The 24,731-nt window shown below is 47.4% G+C and overlaps 1 protein-coding gene across 10 annotated transcripts in view; it reads right to left on the bottom strand.

The window, feature by feature from the left end:
* Window positions 1-24,731, bottom strand: part of LOC115125850 (transcription factor 4-like) — a 498,318-nt gene that overhangs the window by 182,756 nt on the left and 290,831 nt on the right. For all 10 annotated transcript variants that reach the window (XM_065007643.1, XM_065007641.1, XM_065007648.1 and 7 more), the window contains 2 exons: window positions 6,887-7,010; window positions 4,391-4,440 (listed from right to left, as the gene is read on the bottom strand). In XM_065007643.1, the coding sequence (XP_064863715.1) occupies window positions 4,391-4,440; window positions 6,887-7,010 (174 nt within the window). The remainder of the gene's footprint in view (window positions 1-4,390; window positions 4,441-6,886; window positions 7,011-24,731) is intronic.

The following is a 24,731-nucleotide window of genomic DNA, read 5'->3' as shown; positions in this document are numbered from 1 at the left end:
ATATAATATAATCATGGGTCAGTATAATATAATATAATCATGGGTCAGTTTAATATAATATAATCATGGGGTCAGTATAATATAATATAATCATGGGTCAGTATAATATAATACAATCATGGGTCAGTATAATATAATATAATCATGGGGTCAGTATAATATAATATAATCATGGGTCAGTATAATATAATATAATATAATCATGGGTCAGTATAATATAATATAATCATGGGTCAGTATAATATAATATAATCATGGGTCAGTATAATATAATATAATATAAGCATGGGTCAGTATAATATAATATAATCATGGGTCAGTATAATATAATATAATCATGGGTCAGTATAATATAATATTATCATGGGTCAGTGTAATATAATATAATCATGGGTCAGTATAATATAATATAATATAAGCATGGGTCAGTATAATATAATATAATCATGGGTCAGTATAATATAATATAAGCATGGGTCAGTATAATATAATATAATCATGGGTCAGTGTAATATAATATAATCATGGGTCAGTATAATATAATATAATCATGGGTCAGTATAATATAATATAATATAATCATGGGTCAGTATAATATAATATAATATAATCATGGGTCAGTATAATATAATATAATCATGGGTCAGTATAATATAATATAATCATGGGTCAGTGTAATATAATATAATCATGGGGTCAGTATAATATAATATAATATAATCATGGGTCAGTATAATATAATATAATCATGGGTCAGTATAATATAATATAATCATGGGTCAGTATAATATAATATAATCATGGGTCAGTATAATATAATATAATCATGGGTCAGTGTAATATAATATAATCATGGGTCAGTATAATATAATATAATCATGGGTCAGTATAATATAATATAATATAATCATGGGTCAGTATAATATAATATAATATAATCATGGGTCAGTATAATATAATATAATCATGGGTCAGTGTAATATAATATAATCATGGGTCAGTATAATATAATATAATCATGGGTCAGTATAATATAATGTAATCATGGGTCAGTATAATATAGTATAATATAATCATGGGTCAGTATAATATAATATAATATAATCATGGGTCAGTATAATATAATATTATCATGGGTCAGTATAATATAATATAATCATGGGTCAGTATAATATAGTATAATATAATCATGGGTCAGTATAATATAATATTATCATGGGTCTGTATAATATAGTATACTCACATTATCACATTACCACATTCCAATATTTCTCTCTAGTGACAGCACAGGTGTTCTTTAAGTAAATCAACTTCATTAACAGACACATTTTGGTACTACATTATCACATTATCACATTTTGGTATCCTATAATTAACTGACGGGATGTTCAGAAGAACAATGAAGGACTATACAGAAAAGTTGGATTGATTTTAAGAGAAAGGAGGAATCTTAGCAAGTTCATCTGGACTCAATACTACACATATGTTACCATGCTATTGATCAAAGAAATGAGCCACAAAGATTATAAAACACATTGTTCTTATATAAACGATAGTCTATATATATACATACATATATATATATTTTGCTTATATATATCTTAAATAAAGAAATATCTTGTCCATTTTATTTATCAAAATTAACCTATGTTTAGAAATACATACATTTCTAAAATAACATTCAACAGAGTATAAACGATATATGATAGATATCATAACAATGTAAATCAATTATTACAATACCGTAGTAGATTTGTCAAATTGAGATCCATTGATCGACTATCAAAATGAGTATATTGGTTAAAGTCAATATAATTGAACATTTGGTAAATTACCGGTAGTTTTAGGTAAGAACAGGTTGTCGACTTGACATTCCTGGCATCTTTCCATCTAGGCCTGCATATGTTTTACAACGTGTAAGGATTTAATATTTAATATATATATTTTATATTTTATATATATATATAGGCTAAGCTTTACTATAACACAGTAAGTGCTGTTATTGATTGGAAGGTTGAAAAATACATTTGGTTTGATTGTTCTATAATTTATCCACATCGGTAAATGTCGGATTACAGCAAAGGTCTCGGTAATCTTTGTTTAACAAAATGACATGCACAGAACACAGCTGTGCCGTTGATAAATGTCTAGTGGTTGGAAGGGAAGGGGGGGGTGGTGGTATGTTTGACACCGAAAGAAAAAAAAAATGGATAAAGTGACATTCCAGGAGAAATTGAAAAGTTCTGTCAGAAAAAAAAAGAGAGTAACATGCCTTTAAAATGCCTTTCAGCGACACCGTCACGCTGGCCTAGCCAAGGCCAAAGCCCTTCACAACCACAACATTATGTTGAGCAACAAAAACATCTAAACTGTCAAATCTGCTTTCATTTCGGCAGAGAGAGACACCTGTCGTGAATACTCCACCCTGATGGCATTCAGAAAGGCTTCAGATCACAATGCATTCAGACAGGCTTCAGATCACAATGCATTCAGACAGGCTTCAGATCTCAATGCATTCAGACAGGCTTCAGATCACAATGCATTCAGACAGGCTTCAGATCACAATGCATTCAGACAGGCTTCAGATCTCAATACATTAAAACAGGCTTCAGATCACAATGCATTCAGACAGGCTTCAGATCTCAATGCATTCAGACAGGCTTCAGATCACAATGCATTCAGACAGGCTTCAGATCACAATGCATTCAGACAGGCTTCAGATCTCAATGCATTCAGAAAGGCTTCAGATCACAATGCATTCAAACAGGCTTCAGATCACAATGCATTCAGACAGGCTTCAGATCTCAATGCATTCAGACAGGCTTCAGATCACAATGCATTCAGACAGGCTTCAGATCTCAATGCATTCAGACAGGCTTCAGATCACAATGCATTCAAACAGGCTTCAGATCACAATGCATTCAGACAGGCTTCAGATCTCAATGCATTCAAACAGGCTTCAGATCTCAATGCATTCAGACAGGCTTCAGATCTCAATGCATTCAGACAGGCTTCAGATCTCAATGCATTAAAACAGGCTTCAGATCACAATGCATTCAAACAGGCTTCAGATCTCAATGCATTCAGACAGGCTTCAGATCTCAATGCATTCAGAAAGGCTTCAGATCACAATGCATTCAGACAGGCTTCAGATCTCAATGCATTCAGACAGGCTTCAGATCTCAATGCATTCAGACAGGCTTCAGATCACAATGCATTCAGACAGGCTTCAGATCTCAATGCATTCAGAAAGGCTTCAGATCACAATGCATTCAAACAGGCTTCAGATCACAATGCATTCAGACAGGCTTCAGATCACGCATTCAGACAGGCTTCAGATCACAATGCATTCAGACAGGCTTCAGATCACAATGCATTCAGACAGGCTTCAGATCACAATGCATTCAGACAGGCTTCAGATCACAATGCATTAAAACAGGCTTCAGATCACAATGCATTCAAACAGGCTTCAGATCTCAATGCATTCAGACAGGCTTCAGATCACAATGCATTCAGACAGGCTTCAGATCACAATGCATTAAAACAGGCTTCAGATCACAATGCATTCAAACAGGCTTCAGATCTCAATGCATTCAGACAGGCTTCAGATCACAATGCATTCAGACAGGCTTCAGATCTCAATGCATTCAGACAGGCTTCAGATCACAATGCATTCAAACAAGCTTCACTCTGAACCTGAAGAAGAAATCAGCGGCTGATGTGTTTATCTAGATATATTGCATCCCGTATTGCATCAGTCGAGGCACGACAAAAGATGAACAACATTAGGTTCCCCTAAATGTTTCTTTGGGAAGGAATTTGTCCTGCCGTCCCCGCCCCTCCCCTGACAATACAAAAGAAAAACCTACTGCCATAGACTCCCAGGCTTCTCCCACAGAGCTTAGAGACCGCAGCAAAAGGTCTCCAAGACAAGCCATACATTACGGCATGCTTAACTTCCATTGAAGAGGGGAAAAGATAACCTTTTTTAGAAATAGCTACCTCAATGTCCAGACATGTCTTCTCCTAGACATGATAGTAACCCAAAACGGTTTCTACTCTTCTTAAAAAGTAAACCGGCTTTTAAAAAGTACATCGTCAGACAGTGTATATTTGTTTCAGAGTAGAATTAATTGTCAGTAAAGAAGGCTTTGCCACCAGGAGATCTAACTATATAATATATATTAATTAAAATATATATAGAGATATAACTATATAATATATGGCATAATATAGTCTATGTAATATATATTAAGAAGTTTCATGATCATCGTTGATCATTCAAATATATATATAGAGATATAGAGATTCTTATAGGAATAAAAATGTGTACAATAATTTCAATCCACATTTTAAAACGGCATTAAAATGTAATTAAATAATGACTTACTGAGGAAGGCAAACCAGGGGGAACTTTCCGAACTTTCTTTGTCTGGACCTCTGAAATACACAAGGATTAAACACAGTTCAGTGGTAGGGTTCTCCAGGGATATCAACACTATGACCCAACAGGTAGGGTTCTCCAGGGATATCAACACTATGACCCAACAGGTAGGGTTCTCCAGGGATATCAACACTATGACCCAACAGGTAGGGTTCTCTAGGGACATCAACACTATGACCCAACAGGTAGGGTTCTCCAATCAACACTATGACCCAACAGGTAGGGTTCTCCAGGGATATCAACACTATGACCCAACAGGTAGGGTTCTCCAGGGATATCAACACTATGACCCAACAGGTAGGGTTCTCCAATCAACACTATGATCCAACAGGTAGGGTTCTCCAGGGATATCAACACTATGACCCATCAGGTAGGGTTCTCCAGGGATAACAACACTATGACCCAACAGGTAGGGTTCTCTAGGGACATCAACACTATGACCCAACAGGTAGGGTTCTCCAATCAACACTATGACCCAACAGGTAGGGTTCTCCAATCAACACTATGACCCAACAGGTAGGGTTCTCCAGGGATATCAACACTATAACCCAACAGGTAGGGTTCTCCAGGGATATCAACACTATGACCCAACAGGTAGGGTTCTCCAGGGATATCAACACTATGACCCAACAGGTAGGGTTCTCCAGGGATATCAACACTATGACCCAACAGGTAGGGTTCTCCAGTGATATCAACACTATGACCCAACAGGTAGGGTTCTCCAGGGATATCAACACTATGACCCAACAGGTAGGGTTCTCTAGGGATATCAACACTATGACCCAACAGGTAGGATTCTCCAGTGATATCAACACTATGACCCAACAGGTAGGGTTCTCCAGGGATATCAACACTATGACCCAACAGGTAGGGTTCTCCTGTGTATACTGTAGACTGGTGGTGACATGAGCCATTCAGAACGTCTCTTAGGCTGTTCACCTGCCCTCACTGACACACATATCTAAATAGACTACAAGGAGAGAAGCAGGAGGGAGAGGACAGAGGGAGGAAGAGGAGGAGGATGAGACAGAAGTGGAAGAAGGGGAGGTGGAGGAGAAGAAGAAGAGGTGGAGGAGGATGAAGAGGAGTAGGAGGAAGAAGGTGAAGGAGTAAAATAAGAAGAAGAAGAAAGAGAAGAGGAGGAGTTGGATGAGGATGAGAAGGAGGAACAGGATGAGGAGGAGGAACAGGATGAGGAACAGGATGAGGAGGAGGAACAGGATGAGGAACAGGATGAGGATGAGGAGGAGGAACAGGATGAGAAGGAGGAACAGGATGAGGAACAGGATGAGGGAACAGGATGAGAAGGATGAGGAGGAGGAACAGGATGAGGAACAGGATGCGGAGGAGGAACAGGATGAGGAGGAGGAACAGGATGAGGAGGAGGAACAGGATGAGGATGAGGAGGAGGAACAGGATGAGAAGGATGAGGAGGAGGAACAGGATGAGGAACAGGAACAGGATGAGGAGGAGGAACAGGATGAGAAGGATGAGGAGGAGGAACAGGATGAGGAGGAGGAGGAGGAGAAACAACAGGATGAGGTGGAGGAGGAGGAACAGGATAAGGAGGAGGAGGAGGAACAGGAAGGGGATAAGGAGGAACAGGATGAGGAGGAACAGGAGGAGGAACAGGATGAGGAGGAGGAACAGGATGAGGATGAGGAGGAGGAACAGGAAGGGGAGAAGGAGGAACAGGAGGAGGAGGAACAGGAAGGGGAGAAGGAGGAACAGGATGAGGAGGAACAGGAGGAGGAGGAGGAACAGGATGAGGAGGAGGAACAGGATGAGGAACAGGAGGGGGAGGAGGAACAGGATGAGGAGGAGGAACAGGAGGAGGAGGAGGAGGAACAGGATGAGAAGGAGGAACAGGATGAGGAACAGGATGAGAAGGATGAGGAGGAGGAACAGGATGAGGAACAGGATGTGGAGGAGGAACAGGATGAGGAGGAGGAACAGGATGAGGAGGAGGAGGAGAAACAACAGGATGAGGTGGAGGAGGAGGAACAGGATAAGGAGGAGGAGGAGGAACAGGAAGGGGATAAGGAGGAACAGGATGAGGAGGAACAGGAGGAGGAACAGGATGAGGAGGAGGAACAGGATGAGGATGAGGAGGAGGAACAGGAAGGGGAGAAGGAGGAACAGGAGGAGGAGGAGGAGGAGGAACAGGAAGGGGAGAAGGAGGAACAGGATGAGGAGGAACAGGAGGAGGAGGAGGAACAGGATGAGGAGGAGGAACAGGATGAGGAACAGGAGGGGGAGGAGGAACAGGATGAGGAGGAGGAACAGGAGGAGGAACAGGAACAGGATGAGGAGGAACAGGAGGAGGATGAGGAGGAGGAACAGGATGAGGAGGAGGAACAGGATGAGGAACAGGATGAGGATGAGGAGGACAGGGGTGACCTAGGGTTTGATGGCGGTGTGAGGGTCGGGAGCTGAGCTCACCCATGTTGTCACTGTGCAGAGGTCTCCGACGAGGGTTGTTGTTGTAGTGCTGGTAATACTGCGACCCAGGCTTGGTGGGCGACACCGCCCCAGGGCTGCCCATCTCTCCTGCCAGGAGGCTCGGCTGTAACAGACAGGACGGAGAGACGGACGGACATTAGACATATAACACACAGGACCAGTCACTCCACCGCGTGATCACGTTGTGACGCATCAAATCAGCAGAACACAAAACATTTTTTGTTGTTTTTGGGCAGGATATGTAGTGTTATCGACTAACCATTTTAAAATGTACTTAAATGAGGGATGAAGAACTCCCAGTTGTAAATAATAATAATTATTATTAATAATAATAATTATTATTATGGAATAATTAGGACAAAGAAAAAGTCTTTGGAGATAAATACTAAAAATACTGAAATGAAATTCCTATGAAAGACATCAAATACAATACTAAAAATACTGAAATTGGAGATAAATACAATAAAAAATACTGAAATGAAATTCCTAAATGAAAGACATCAAATACAATACTAAAAATACTGAAATGAAATTCCTATGAAAGACATCAAATACAATACTAAAAATACTGAAATGAAATTCCTATGAAAGACATCAAATACAATACTAAAAATACTGAAATGAAATTCCTATGAAAGACATCAAATACAATACTAAAAATACTGAAATGAAATTCCTATGAAAGACATCAAATACAATACTAAAAATACTGAAATGAAATTCCTATGAAAGACATCAAATACAATACTAAAAATACTGAAATGAAATTCCTATGAAAGACATCAAATACAATACTAAAAATACTGAAATGAAATTCTATGAAAGACATCAAATACAATACAAAAATACTGAAATGAAATTCTACAAATACATACTAAAAATACTGAAATGAAATTCCTATGAAAGACATCAAATACAATACTAAAAATACTGAAATGAAATTCCTATGAAAGACATCAAATACAATACTAAAAATACTGAAATGAAATTCCTATGAAAGACATCAAATACAATACTAAAAATACTGAAATGAAATTCCTATGAAAGACATCAAATACAATGCCAATGTTTGAAAAACATATATACGTTTGTGATCATAATAGAATATAAAATAATACATCTACATCTGTAAATATGATGATACCTGTGGTGCCTAGAACCACAACAACAAGATAGAGTCCACTAAAAAAGACCCATGATGGGGGGAGAGAGGAGGATTGGGGTGGGGGGGGAGGAGAGGAGGGTTGGGGTGTAGGGGAGAGAGGAGGATTGGGGTGTAGGGGGAGAGAGAGGAGGATTGGGGTGTAGGGGGAGGAGAGAGAGGGAGGGTTGGGGTTTGGGGGTAGGGGAGAGAGAGGAGGATTGGGGTGTAGGGGGAGAGAGAGGAGGATTGGGGTGGGGGGAGGAGAGAGAGGAGGGTTGGGGTGTAGGGGAGAGAGAGGAGGATTGGGGTGTAGGGAGAGAGAGAGGAGGGTTGGGGTGGGGGGAGGAGAGAGAGGAGGGTTGGGGTGTAGGGGGAGAGAGAGGAGGATTGGGGTGGGGGAGGAGAGAGAGGAGGATTGGGGTGGGGGGAGGAGAGAGAGGAGGGTTGGGGTGTAGGGGGAGAGAGAGGAGGATTGGGGTGGGGGAGGAGAGAGAGAGGGTTGGGGTGTAGGGAGGAGAGAGGAGGATTGGGGTGGGGGAGGAGAGAGAGGAGGGTTGGGGTGGGGGAGGAGAGAGAGGAGGGTTGGGGTGTAGGGGGAGAGAGAGGAGGATTGGGGTGTAGGGGGAGAGAGAGGAGGATTGGGGTGTAGGGGGAGAGAGAGGAGGATTGGGGTGGGGGGAGGAGAGAGAGGAGGGTTGGGGTGTAGGGGGAGAGAGAGGAGGATTGGGGTGGGGGAGGAGAGAGAGAGGGTTGGGGTGTAGGGGAGAGAGAGGAGGATTGGGGTAGGGGGAGGAGGGGGAGAGAGAGGGAGGGTTGGGGTGTAGGGGGAGAGAGAGGAGGATTGGGGTGTAGGGGGAGAGAGAGAGGAGGATTGGGGTGGGGGGAGGAGAGAGAGGAGGGTTGGGGTGTAGGGGGAGAGAGAGGAGGATTGGAGGTAGGGGAGAGAGAGGGTTGGAGGTAGGGGAGAGAGGAGGGTTGGGGGTAGGAGAGAGAGGAGGATTGGGGTGTAGGGGGAGAGAGAGGAGGATTGGGGTGTAGGGAGAGAGAGAGGAGGATTGGGGTGTAGGGGAGAGAGGAGGGTTGGGGTATAGGGGGAGAGAGAGGAGGATTGGGGTGTAGGGGGAGAGAGAGGAGGATTGGGGTGTAGGGGGAGAGAGAGGGAGGATTGGGGTGTAGGGGGAGAGAGAGGGAGGATTGGGGTGTAGGGGGAGAGAGAGGAGGGTTGGGGTGTAGGGGGAGAGAGAGGAGGATTGGGGTGTAGGGAGAGAGAGAGGAGGATTGGGGTGGGGGGAGGAGAGAGAGGAGGGTTGGGGTGTAGGGAGGAGAGAGGAGGATTGGGGTGGGGGGGAGGAGAGAGAGGAGGGTTGGGGTGGGGGGGAGGAGAGAGAGGAGGGTTGGGGGTGTAGGGGGAGAGAGAGGAGGGTTGGGGTGTAGGGGGAGAGAGAGGAGGGTTGGGGTGTAGGGGGAGAGAGGAGGATTGGGGTGTAGGGGGAGAGAGAGGAGGATTGTGGTGTAGGGGGAGAGAGAGGAGGATTGGGGTGTAGGGGGAGAGAGAGGAGGGTTGGGGTGTAGGGGGAGAGAGAGGAGGATTGGGGTGTAGGGGAGAGAGAGGAGGATTGGGGTGTAGGGGGAGAGAGAGGAGGATTGGGGTGTAGGGGGAGAGAGAGGAGGGTTGGGGTGTAGGGGGAGAGAGAGGAGGATTGGGGTGTAGGGGGAGAGAGAGGAGGGTGGGGAGGAGAGAGGAGGGTTGGGGGTAGGGGAGAGAGGAGGGTTGGGGGTAGGGGAGAGAGGAGGGTTGGGGGTAGGGGAGAGAGGAGGGTTGGGGGTTAGGGAGGAGAGAGGAGGGTTGGGGGTAGGAGAGAGAGGAGGGTTGGGGGTAGGGAAGAGAGGAGGGTTGGGGGGTAGGGAGGAGAGAGGAGGGTTGGGGTGTAGGGGAGAGAGGAGGGTTGGGGTAGGGGAGAGAGGAGGGTTGGAGGTAGGGGAGAGAGGAGGGTTGGGGGTAGGGGAGAGAGGAGGGTTGGGGGTAGGGGAGAGAGGAGGGTTGGGGTTAGGGAGGAGAGAGGAGGGTTGGGGGTTACGGAGGTAGGGGTAGAAGACTGGGTAGGGCTGTGACGGTCATGGAATTTTGGATGACAGTAATTGGCCATGAGAGGAGTACAAGCACACTGTGTTGCGCTCGACACAAATATTTGAACGTCCCTCTAGTTTAAGAGCAGTGACCCCTTAAACCAAAACCTGGCTGTTCAACCAGAAACCACAACCTAGATTTGAAGCCGAACTGACACTGCGGGGCCAAGCTCTGTGTTGTCCAATCCCTGTTCTAACGTAGTGCTGTACCAGTCCATTGCCAATCCGCTGTATGGTCTCCGTAACCGTTGAAATAGAAAAAAAGTTAGCAGTTAAAGGGGGGGGGCTTGAGGGGGTAGAGGTGAGGGGGTCTGGGTAGAGGTGAGGGGTCTGGGTAGAGGAGAGGGGGTCTGGGTAGAGGTGAGGGGGTCTGTGTAGAGGTAAGGGGGTCTGGGTAGAGGTGAGGGGGTCTGGGTAGAGGAGACGGGGTCTGGAATGGAGGAGACGGGGTCTGGGTAGAGGAGAGAGGGTCTGGGTAGAGGAGACGGGGTCTGGGGTAGAGGAGACGGGGTCTGGAATGGAGGAGACGGGGTCTGGGTAGAGGAGAGAGGGTCTGGGTAGAGGTGAGGGGGTCTGGGGTAGAGGAGAGGGGGTAGAGGAGACGGGGTCTGGAATGGAGGAGACGGGGTCTGGGTAGAGGTGAGGAGGTCTGGGTAGAGGTGAGGGGGTCTGGGATAGAGGAGACGGGGTCTGGGGTAGAGGAGAGGGGGTAGAGGAGAGGGGGTCTGGGTAGAGGAGAGGGGGTCTGGGTAGAGGAGAGGGGGTAGAGGAGACGGGGTATGGGTAGAGGAGAGGGGGTCTGGGTAGAGGAGAGGGGGTCTGGGTAGAGGTGAGGAGGTCTGGGTAGAGGTGAGGGGGTCTGGGGTAGAGGAGACGGGGTCTGGGTAGAGGTGAGGAGGTCTGGGTAGAGGTGAGGGGTCTGGGGTAGAGGAGAGGGGGTAGAGGAGAGGGGTCTGGGTAAAGGAGAGGGGGTCTGGGTAGAGGAGAGGGGGTCTGGGTAGAGGAGAGGGGGTCTGGGTAGAGGAGAGGGGGTAGAGGAGACGGGGTATGGGTAGAGGCGAGGGGTCTGGTTGAGAGGAGAGGGGGTCTGGGTGAGAGGAGAGGGGGGGTAGAGGAGACAGGGTCTGGGGTAGAGGAGAGGGTCTGGGGTAGAGGAGAGGGGGTAGAGGAGACAGGGTCTGGGTAGAGGAGAGGGTCTGGGGTAGAGGAGAGGGGGAAGAGGAGACAGGGTCTGGGTAGAGGAGAGGGGTAGAGGAGAGGGTCTGGATAGAGGAGAGGGGGTCTGGGTAGAGGAGAGGGGGTCTGGGTTGAGGAGAGGGGGTCTGGGTAGAGGAGAGGGGGTCTGGGTGAGAGGAGAGGGGGTAGAGGAGACAGGGTCTGGGGTAGAGGAGAGGGTCTGGGTAGAGGAGAGGGGGTAGAGGAGACAGGGTCTGGGGTAGAGGAGAGGGGTCTGGTTGAGAGGAGAGGGGGTAGAGGAGACAGGGTCTGGGGTAGAGGAGAGGGTCTGGGGTAGAGGAGAGGGGGAAGAGGAGACAGGGTCTGGGTAGAGGAGAGGGGTCTGGGTAGAGGAGAGGGGGTCTGGGTGAGAGGAGAGGGGGTAGAGGAGACAGGGTCTGGGGTAGAGGAGAGGGTCTGGGTAGAGGAGAGGGGGTAGAGGAGACAGGGTCTGGGGTAGAGGAGAGGGGTCTGGTTGAGAGGAGAGGGGGTAGAGGAGACAGGGTCTGGGGTAGAGGAGAGGGTCTGGGGTAGAGGAGAGGGTCTGGGGTAGAGGAGAGGGTCTGGGTAGAGGAGAGGGGGTAGAGGAGACAGGGTCTGGGTAGAGGAGAGGGGGTAGAGGAGAGGGTCTGGATAGAGGAGAGGGGGTCTGGGTAGAGGAGAGGGGTCTGGGTAGAGGAGAGGGGGTCTGGGTAGAGGAGAGGGGTCTGGAGTAGAGGAGAGGGGGTCTGGGTGAGAGGAGAGGGGGTCTGGGTAGAGGAGAGGGGGTCTGGAGTAGAGGAGAGGGGGTCTGGAGTAGAGGAGAGGGGGTCTGGGGTATTGTCTATCAGGCATTGTTTCAAGCAAGTGGTAACCTGGCAACAAAGTGGCAGTACAATTCTCATGCCTTTCCTCCTCTCCTCTCCTCTCCTCTCCTCTCCTCCTCCTCTCCTCTCCCCTTCTCTTCCTCCTCCCCCTCCCCCTCCTCTCCCCTTCCTCCTCCTCCTCTCCCCCTCCTCCTTCTCTACTCTCCTCCCCCTCCCCTCCTCTTTGTCCAAGCTCTGACGATCTGTTGTACCCAGCTGGCATCCAGTGTCTGATATTAACCAAGATAAACGACAAGCAACTGAACAGAGGAGAGAAGAGAGGAGCCGTCCTGTTGAAGTATTTTGGCTCCTAGCCTTGGCATTTAGAGCACAGGGTATATTTCAGCATCCCAAATGGCACCCTATTCCCTATTTAGTGTACTACATTTAATAAGGGTCCTGGTCAAAGTAGTACACTATGCAGGGAATAGGGTGCCATTTGGGACAAACTGTAGATCATGCCTGGTTGGGTAACACATGAGGATTCTCAAAAGGAGAGGACATTAAGGTCTAATTGACAAATAATAATACAAAACGCCTCCACCAACTAAAGAAAAACAAAAAGGAGTGAACTGTTTTGAAGTAAAACTCAAATAAAAACAAAGAGGTATGTCTCCTGATATTAAAACCCTGGCTGGACATGACAGTAACGTTACTGGGATGCAAGACAGACAGAGACAAGAGAGAGGCGGAGTGGAGATCCCTGTGGAGAACAGGTCTTCCCTACAGAGACTTGGCCACGTGCAGTAGGAGCGCCAAAAGTCCCACAAAGAGCCCTTTGATGAGTCGTGTTTGATATGCCCCTCTATAGAGAGAGGTGGGAGTCCTGTTGAAGGACATGAAGACATGGAGTCAGTACACAGAGATAGGAGCTGGGGATGGTATCTGATCTACAATGGGTGTCTAAACCCCTTAGGGACTACAGAGACCACTTAGGGACTACAGAGACCCCCTAGGGACTACAGAAACCCCTTAGGGACTACAGAGACCCCTTAGGGCCTACAGAGACCACTTAGGGCCTACAGAGACCACTTAGGGACTACAGAGACCCCTTAGGGACTACAGATACCACTTAGGGACTACAGAGACCCCTTAGGGACTACAGAGACCCATTAGGGACTACAGAGACCCCTTAGGGACTACAGAGACCCCTTAGGGACTATATAATCAATTTAGGGACTACAGAGACCACTAAGGAACTAGATAGACCCCTTAGGGACTACAGAGCCCCCTTAGGGACTACAGAAACCCCTTAGGGACGACATAAACAATTTAGGGACTACAGAGACCCCTTAGGGACTACAGAGACCCCTTAGGAACTACAGAGACATCTTAGGGACTACAGAGACCCCTTAGGGACTACAGAAACCCCTTAGGGACTACAGAGACCCCTTAGGGACTACAGAGACCACTTAGGGCCTACAGAGACCCCTTAGGGCCTACAGAGACCACTTAGGGACTACAGAGACCACTGAGGGCCTACAGAGACCCCTTAGGGACTACAGAAACCCCTTAGGGACTACAGAGACCCCTTAGGGACTACAGAGACCCCTTAGGGACTACAGAAACCCCTTAGGGACTACAGAGACCCCTTAGGGCCTACAGAGACCACTTAGGGCCTACAGAGACCACTTAGGGACTACAGAGACCCCTTAGGGACTACATATACCACTTAGGGACTACAGAGAACCCTTAGGGACTACAGAGACCACTTAGGGACTACAGAGACCCATTAGGGACTACAGAGACCCCTTAGGGACTACAGAGACCCCTTAGGGACTATATAATCAATTTAGGGACTACAGAGACCACTAAGGGACTAGATAGACCCCTTAGGGACTACAGAGACCCCTTAGGGACTACAGAAACCCCTTAGGGACGACATAAACAATTTAGGGACTACAGAGACCCCTTAGGGACGACATGAACAATTTAGAGACTACAGAGACCCCTTAGGGACTACAGAGACTCCTTAGGGACTACAGAGACCACTTAGGGACTACAGAGACCACTTAGGGACTACAGAGACCCCTTAGGGACTACAGAGACCCCTTAGGGACGACATAAACAATTTAGGGACTACAGAGACCCCTTAGGGACTACAGAGACCCCTTAGGAACTACAGAGACATCTTAGGGACTACAGAGACCCCTTAGGGACTACAGAAACCCCTTAGGGACTACAGAGACCCCTTAGGGACTACAGAGACCACTTAGGGCCTAAAGAGACGCCTTAGGGCCTACAGAGACCACTTAGGGACTACAGTGACCACTGAGGGCCTACAGAGACCCCTTAGGGCCTACAGAGACCCCTTAGGGCCTGCAGAGACCCCTTAGGGCCTACAGAGACCCCTTAGGGCCTACAGAGACCACTTAGGGACTACAGAGACCACTTAGGGCCTACATAGACCTCTTAGGGCCTACAGAGACCACTTAGGGCCTACAGAAACCCCTTAGGGACTACAGAGACCCCTTAGGGACTACAGAGACCCCTTAGGGACTACATAAACCCCTTAGGGCCTACAGAGACCACTTAGGGCCTACAGAGACCACTTAGGGACTACAGAGACCCCTTAGGGACTACATATACCACTTAGGGACTACAGAGAACCCTTAGGGACTACAGAGACCACTTAGGGACTACAGAGACCCATTAGGGACTAGAGACCCCTTAGGGACTACAGAGACCCCTTAGGGACTATATAATCAATTTAGGGACTACAGAGACCACTAAGGGACTAGATAGACCCCTTAGGGACTACAGAGACCCCTTAGGGACTACAGAAACCCCTTAGGGACGACATAAACAATTTAGGGACTACAGAGACCCCTTAGGGACGACATGAACAATTTAGAGACTACAGAGACCCCTTAGGGACTACAGAGACTCCTTAGGGACTACAGAGACCACTTAGGGACTACAGAGACCCCTTAGGGACTACAGAGACCCTTTAGGGACTACAGAGACCCCTTAGGGACTACAGAAACCCCTTAGGGACTACAGAGACCCCTTAGGGACTACAGAGACCCCTTAGGGACTACAGAAACCCCTTAGGGACTACATAGACCTCTCAGAGACTACAGAAACCACTTAGGGACTACAGAGACCCCTTAGGGACTACCGAGACCCCTTAGGGACTACAGAAACCCCTTAGGGACTACAGAGACCCCTTAGGGACTACAGAAACCCCTTAGGGACTACAGAGACCCCTTAGGGACTACAGAGACCACTTAGGGACTATATAATCAATTTAGGGACTACAGAGACCACTAAGGGACTAGATAGACCCCTTAGGGACTACAGAGACTCCTTAGGGACTATAGAGAACCCTTGGGGACTACAGAAACCCCTTAGGAACAAAATAAACATATTAGAGACTACAGAGACCCCTTAGGGACTACAGAGACCCCTTAGGGACTACAGAGACCCCTTAGGGACTACAGAAACCCCTTAGGGACTACAGAGACCCCTTAGGGACTACAAAGACACCTTAGGGACTACAGAGACCCCTTAGGGACTACAAAGACACCTTAGGGACTACAGACAGCCGTTAGGGACTACAGAGACCACTTAGGGACTACAGAGACCACTTAGGGACTACAGAGACCCCTTAGGGACTACAGAGACCCCTTAGGGACTACAGAAACCCCTTAGGGACTACAGAGACCCCTTAGGGACTACAGAGACCACTTAGGGACTATATAATCAATTTAGGGACTACAGAGACCACTAAGGGACTAGATAGACCCCTTAGGGACTACAGAGACCCCTTAGGGACTATAGAGAACCCTTAGGGACTACAGAGACCCCTTAGGGACTACAGAGACCCCTTAGGGACTACAGAAACCCCTTAGGGACTACATAGACCTCTCAGAGACTACAGAAACCACTTAGGGACTACAGAGACCCCTTAGGGACTACCGAGACCCCTTAGGGACTACAGAAACCCCTTAGGGACTACAGAGACCCCTTAGGGACTACAGAAACCCCTTAGGGACTACAGAGACCCCTTAGGGACTACAGAGACCACTTAGGGACTATATAATCAATTTAGGGACTACAGAGACCACTAAGGGACTAGATAGACCCCTTAGGGACTACAGAGACTCCTTAGGGACTATAGAGAACCCTTGGGGACTACAGAAACCCCTTAGGAACAAAATAAACATATTAGAGACTACAGAGACCCCTTAGGGACTACAGAGACCCCTTAGGGACTACAGAAACCCCTTAGGGACTACAGAGACCCCTTAGGGACTACAAAGACACCTTAGGGACTACAGAGACCCCTTAGGGACTACAAAGACACCTTAGGGCCTACAGAGACCACTTAGGGACTACAGAGACCCCTTAGGGACTACAAAGACACCTTAGGGACTACAGAGACCACTTAGGGCCTACAGAGACCCCTTAGGGCCTACAGAGACCACTTAGGGACTACAGAGACCACTGGGGCCTACAGAGACCCTTAGGGACTACCCCCTTAGGGACTACAGAGACCCCTTAGGGACTACAGAGAAACCCCTTAGGGACTACAGAGACCCCTTAGGGACTACAGAGACCACTTAGGGACTACAGAGACCAACTACAGAGAACCCTTAGGGACTACAGAGACCACTTAGGGACTAAGAGACTAGGGACTATAGACCCCTTAGGGACTACAGAGACCCCTTAGGGACTATATAATCAATTTAGGGACTAGAGACCCCTTAGGGACTACAGAGACCCCTTAGGGACTACAGAAACCCCTTAGGGACTACACTACAAGACCCCTTAGGGACTTAGAGACTACAGAGACCCTCTTAGGGACTAGGGGACTACAGAAGGGACCCCTTAGGGACTACAGAGACCCTTAGGGACTAGAGACCAGAGACATCTTAGGGACTACAGAGACCCCTTAGGGACTACAGAAACCCCTTAGGGACTACAGAGACCCCTTAGGGACTACAGAGACCACTTAAAGGAGACCCCCCTTAGGCCTAGAGACCACCTTAGGGACTACAGAGACCCTTAGGGACTACAGAGACCCCTTAGGGACTTAGAGACCCCTACAGAGACCTCTAGGGACTACAGAAACCCCTCTTAGGGCCCCTTAGGGACTACAGAGACCCCTTAGGGACTACAGGGACTACAGAGACCCTTAGGGACTACAGAGACCCATTAGGGACTAGAGACCCCTTAGGGACTACAGAGACCCCTATATAATCAATTAGGGACTACAGAGACCCCTTAGGGACTACAGAGACCCCTTAGGGACTACAGAGGGACTACCCCTTAGGGACTGACTACAAAGACCCTTAGGGACTACAGAGACTCCTTAGGGACTACAGAGACCCCTTAGGGACTACAGAGACCCTTAGGGACTACAGAGACCCTTTAGGGACCCAGAGACCCCTTAGGGACTACAGAAACCCCTTAGGGACTACAGAGACCCTTAGGGACTACAGAGACCCCTTAGGGACTACAGAAACCCCTTAGGGACTACATAGACCTCTAGGGACTACAGAAACCACTTAGGGACTACAGAGACCCCTTAGGGACTACCGAGACTAGGGACTATAAACCCCTTAGGGACTACAGAGACCCCTTAGGGACTACAGAAACCCCTTAGGGACTACAGAGACCCCTTAGGGACTACAGAGACCACTTAGGGACTATATAATCAATTTAGGGACTACAGAGACCACTAAGGGACTAGATAGACCCCTTAGGGACTAGAGACTTAGGGACTATAGAGAACCCTTAGGGACTACAGAAACCCCTTAGGAACAAAATAAACATATTAGAGACTACAGAGACCCCTTAGGGACTACAGAGACCCCTTAGGGACTACAGAGACCCCTTAGGGACTACAGAAACCCCTTAGGGACTAGAGACCCCTTAGGGACTACAAAGACACCTTAGGGACTACAGAGACCCCTTAGGGACTTTAGGGACTACAGACAGACCTTAGGGACTACAGAGACCACTTAGGGACTACAGAGACCACTTAGGGACTACAGAGACCCCTTAGGGACTACAGAGACCCCTTAGGGACTACAGAAACCCCTTAGGGACTACAGAGACCCCTTAGGGACTACAGAGACCACTAGGGACTTATAATCAATTTAGGGACTACAGAGACCACTTAGGGACTAGATAGACCCCTTAGGGACTACAGACCCCTTAGGGACTATAGAGAACCCTTAGGGACTACAGGGACTACACCCCTTAGGGACTACAGAAACCCCTTAGGGACTACATAGACCTCTCAGAGACTACAGAAACCACTTAGGGACTACCCCTTAGGGACTACAGAAACCCCTTAGGGACTACAGAGACCCCTTAGGGACTACAGAAACCCCTTAGGGACTACAGAGACCCCTTAGGGACTACAGAGACCACTTAGGGACTATATAATCAATTTAGGGACTACAGAGACCACTAAGGGACTAGATAGACCCCTTAGGGACTACAGAGACTCCTTAGGGACTATAGAGAACCCTTGGGGACTACAGAAACCCCTTAGGAACAAAATAAACATATTAGAGACTACAGAGACCCCTTAGGGACTACAGAGACCCCTTAGGGACTTTAGGGACTACAGAGACCCCTTAGGGACTACAAAGACCCTTAGGGACTACAGAGACCCCTTAGGGACTACAAAGACACCTTAGGGACTACAGACCCCTTAGGGACTACAGAGACCACTTAGGGACTACAGAGACCCCTTAGGGACTACAGAGACCCCTTAGGGACTACAGAAACCCCTTAGGGACTACAGAGACCCCTTAGGGACTACAGAGACCACTTAGGGACTATATAATCAATTTAGGGACTACAGAGACCACTAAGGGACTAGATAGACCCCTTAGGGACTACAGAGACCCCTTAGGGACTATAGAGAACCCTTAGGGACTACAGAAACCCCTTAGGAACTAAATAAACATATTAGAGACTACAGAGACCCCTTAGGGACTACAGAGACCCCTTAGGGACTACATAAACCCCTTAGGGACTACAGAGACCCCTTAGGGACTACAAAGACTCCTTAGGGACTACAGAGACCCCTTAGGGACTACAAAGACACCTTAGGGACTACAGAGACCCCTTAGGGACTACAGAGACCCCTTAGGGACTACATAAACCCCTTAGGGACTAAATAAACATATTAGAGACTACAGAGACCCCTTAGGGACTACAGAGACCCCTTAGGGACTACAGAAACCCCTTAGGGACTACAGAGACCCCTTCGGGACTACAAAGAAATCTTAGGGACTACAGAGACCCCTTAGGGACTACAAAGACACCTTAGGGACTACAGAAAGCCCTTAGGGACTACAGAAAGCCCTTAGGGACTACAGAGACCCCTTAGGGACTACAGAGACCCCTTAGGGACTACAGAGACCCCTTAGGGACTACATAGACACCTTAGGGACTACAGAAAGCCCTTAGGGACTACAGAGACCACTTAGGGACTACAGAGACCCCTTAGGGACTACAGAGACCCCTTAGGGACTACAGAAACCCCTTAGGGACTACAGAGACCACTTAGGGACTACAGAGACCACTTAGGGACTACAGAGACCCCTTAGGGACTATATAATCAATTTAGGGACTACAGAGACCACTAAGGGACTAGATAGACCCCTTAGGGACTACAGAGACCCCTTAGGGACTACAGAGACCCCTTAGGGACTACAGAAACCCCTTAGGGACTAAATAAACATATTAGAGACTACAGAGAACCCTTAGGGACTACAGAGACCACTTAGGGACTACAGAGACCCCTTAGGGACTACAGAAACCCCTTAGGGACTACAGAGACCCCTTAGGGACTACAGAAACCCCTTAGGGACTACAGAGACCCCTTAGGGACTACAAAGACACATTAGGGACTACATAGACCCCTTAGGGACTACAAAGACACCTTAGGGACTACAGAAAGCCCTTAGGGACTACAGAGACCACTTAGGGACTACAGAGACCCCTTAGGGACTAGACCCCTTAGGGACTACAGAGACCACTTAGGGACTACAGAGACCACTTAGGGACTACAGAGACCACTTAGGGACTACAGAGACCCCTTAGGGACTATATAATCAATTTAGGGACTACAGAGACCACTAAGGGACTAGATAGACCCCTTAGGGACTACAGAAACCCCTTAGGGACTAAATAAACATATTAGAGACTACAGAGACCCCTTAGGGACTACAGAGACCCCTTAGGGACTACAGAGACCCCTTAGGGACTACAGACACCCCTTAGGGACTACACAGACCCCTTCAGGACTACAAAGACATCTTAGGGACTACAGAGACCCCTTAGGGACTACAAAGAAAACCTTAGGGACTACAGAAAGCCCTTAGGGACTACAGAGACCCCTTAGGGACTACAGAGACCCCTTAGGGACTACAGAAACCCCTTAGGGACTACAGAGACCCCTTAAGGACTACAGAGACCCCTTAGGGAGTACAGAAAGCCCTTAGGGACTACATAGACCCCTTAGGGACTACAGAGACTCCTTAGGGACTACAGAGACCACTTAGGGACTACAGAGACCCCTTAGGGACTAAGATACCTCTTAGGGACTACAGAGACCCCTTAGGGACTATATAATCAATTTAGGGACTACAGAGACCACTAAGGGACTAGATAGACCCCTTAGGGACTACAGAGACCCCTTAGGGACTACAGAAACCCCTTAGCGACAACATAAACAATTTAGGGACTACAGAGACCCCTTAGGGACTACAGAGACCCCTTAGGGACTACAGAAAGCCCTTAGGGACTACATAGACCCCTTAGGGACTACAGAGACCCCTTAAGGACTACAGAGACCCCTTAGGGACTACAGAAAGCCCTTAGGGACTACAGAGACCCCTTAGGGACTATAAAGGGACTACAGAGACCCCTTAGGGACTACATAGACCCCTTAGGGACTACAAAGACCCCTTAGGGACTACAGAGACCCCTTGGGGACTACAGAGACCCCTTAGGGACTACAGAAACCCCTTAGGGACTACAGAGACCACTTAGGGACTACAGAGACCACTTAGGGACTACAGAGACCCCTTAGGGACTATATAATCAATTTAGGGACTACAGAGACCACTAAGGGACTAGATAGACCCCTTAGGGACTACAGAGACCCCTTAGGGACTACAGAGACCCCTTAGGGACTACAGAGACCCCTTAGGGACTACAGAAACCCCTTAGGGACTAAATAAACATATTAAGAGACTACAGAGACCCCTTAGGGACTACAGAGACCACTTAGGGACTACAGAGACCCCTTAGGGACTACAGAAACACCTTAGGGACTACAGAGACCCCTTAGGGACTACATAGACACCTCAGGGACTACAGAGACCCCTTAGGGACTACAAAGACACCTTAGGGACTACAGAAAGCCCTTAGGGACTACAGAGACCCCTTAGGGACTACAGAGACCCCTTAGGGACTACAGAAACCCCTTAGGGACTACAGAGACCCCTTAGGGACTACAGAAACCCCTTAGGGACTACATAGACCCCTTAGGGACTACAGAAACCCCTTAGGGACTACAGATACCCCTTAGGGACTACAGAGACCCCTTAGGAACTACAGAGACCCCTTAGGGACTACAAAGGGACTACAGAGACCCCTTAGGGACTACATAGACCCCTTAGGGACTACAAAGACCCCTTAGGGACTACAGAGACCCCTTAGGGACTACAGAGACCACTTAGGGACTACAGAAACTCTTAGGGACTACAGAAAGCCCTTAGGGACTACAGAAACCCATTAGGGACTACAGAGACCACTTAGGGACTACAGAAACCCTTTAGGAACTACAGAAAGCCCTTAGGGACTACAGAGACCCCTTAGGGACTACAGAAAGCCCTTAGGGACTACAGAAACCCCTTAGGGACTACAGAAACCCCTTAGGGACTATAGAGACCCCTTAGGGACTACAGAGACCCCCCGGAAGGCTCATTTGGTAGAATGTTTGGAATGACAGTGTTGTGGGTTCGATTCCCACGGGGGACCAATGCGTGAAATCACTACTACTGTAAGTTGCTCTGGATAGGAATGTCTGCTAAAACGTACAGGTTAGCTTGAGGCTCTACGGGGTTGGCCTGCCTGCACATGTTGGGACACTTCTTCCAGTCCTGTACAGCGAGGGAGAGAAGGCAATGCAGGAAGGAGTCATTAATTATGAGGAAGTGCATGAGAGGCACGGAGCACCTGGCTCCAGTGGATGAGCACGCCAGCGACACACACACACGCACGCACGCAAACACACACACGCACGCACGCACGCAAACACACACACGCACGCACGCGCGCAAACACACACACACGCACGCACGCACGCACGCAAACACACACACACACGCACGCAAACACACACGGACGCACGCACGCAAACACACACACACACACGCACGCACGCAAACACACACACACGGACGCACGCACGCACGCAAACACACACACACACGCACACACCCACACAGACACACACACACACACACACACACACACACACACACGCACACAGACACACCAAAGAGAGTCAACCCCCTAGTTGTGTTCACTAACTCAAACCAGCAGTCTGCCACATTACGGTCACAGCTGACTGATGCTTAAAGAGGCACAGCCATATACAGGATATAGGACATATACTAGTCACTTCACCCTGCCTTCATGTACATATCTACCTCATTATTATCTATCCTGATGCCTAGTCACTTCACCCTGCCTTCATGTACATATCTACCTCATTATTATCTATCCTGATGCCTAGTCACTTCACCCTGCCTTCATGTACATATCTACCTCAAATACCTCATTATTATCTATCCTGATGTCTAGTCACTTCACCCTGCCTTCATGTACATATCTACCTCATTATTATCTATCCTGATGTCTAGTCACTTTACCCTGCCTTCATGTACATATCTACCTCATTATTATATATCCTGATGCCTAGTCACTTCACCCTGCCTTCATGTACATATCTACCTCAAATACCTCATTATTATCTATCCTGATGTCTAGTCACTTCACCCTGCCTTCATGTACATATCTACCTCATTATTATCTATCCTGATGTCTAGTCACTTTACCCTGCCTTCATGTACATATCTACCTCATTATTATCTATCCTGATGCCTAGTCACTTTACCCTGCCTTCATGTGCATATCTACCTCATTATTATCTGTCCTGATGCCTAGTCACTTTACCCTGCCTTCATGTACATATCTACCTCAAATACCTCATTATTATCTATCCTGATGTCTAGTCACTTCACCCTGCCTTCATGTACATATCTACCTCATTATTATCTATCCTGATGCCTAGTCACTTTACCCTGCCTTCATGTACATATCTACCTCATTATTATCTATCCTGATGCCTAGTCACTTTACCCTGCCTTCATGTACATATCTACCTCATTATTATCTATCCTGATGCCTAGTCACTTCACCCTGCCTTCATGTACATATCTACCTCATTATTATCTATACAGGATGCCTAGTCACTTTACCCTGCCTTCATGTACATATCTACCTCTAATACCTTATTATTATCTATCCTGATGTCTAGTCACTTTACCCTGCCTTCATGTACATATCTACCTCATTATTATCTATCCTGATGTCTAGTCACTTTGAGTTTTGAGTTTGAGTTAATTTTTATTTTTACAGGGACAGTGCACATTAATCAACGTTTCAGTAAAAGTGCGTCTGATGGCAGTGTATTCCAGACATGGGAAGCTCTCACAGAGAATGCAGATTTACTAAAGGTGCTTTTCCTTAGGGGAACTATACAGTCACCTCTCATGGCAGACCTTGTGGATCTGCTGCCATATGTCTGGGTTTTCTGTTTAACAAAAATATTGAGTGGAGGTGGAGCCAGGCCATTAAGGATCTTGAATACAAGACATGCGTCGGTGTATTGCACAAGATTTTCCCAACTCAAGAGCTCATGCTTTCTAAGGATGTGACAATGATGATGGCTATTGGGCTTCCTATCAAGCACTTTGAGAGCCTGTTTGTAGACAGACTGAATAGGTTTTAATGTTGTACAGCAAGCTTCACCCTGCCCTCATGTACATATCTACCTCAAATACCTTATTATTATCTATCCTGATGTCTAGTCACTTCACCCTGCCTTCATGTACATATCTACCTCAAATACCTTATTATTATCTATCCTGATGTCTAGTCACTTTACCCTGCCTTCATGTACATATCTACCTCAAATACCTTATTATTATCTATCCTGATGCCTTGTCACTTTACCCTGCCTTCATGTACATATCTACCTCATTATTATCTATACAGGATGCCTAGTCACTTTACCCTGCCTTCATGTACATATCTACCTCAAATACCTTATTATTATCTATCCTGATGTCTAGTCACTTTACCCTGCCTTCATGTACATGTATACCTCAAATACCTCTTACCTCTGCACATTGATCTGGTATTCCCTGTATATAGCTCCACATTGATCTGG

Source organism: Oncorhynchus nerka, linkage group LG22, assembly GCF_034236695.1.
Source record: "Oncorhynchus nerka isolate Pitt River linkage group LG22, Oner_Uvic_2.0, whole genome shotgun sequence".
Taxonomy (NCBI): Eukaryota; Metazoa; Chordata; class Actinopteri; order Salmoniformes; family Salmonidae; genus Oncorhynchus; species Oncorhynchus nerka.
This window is presented reverse-complemented; position numbering and strand designations above follow the sequence as displayed.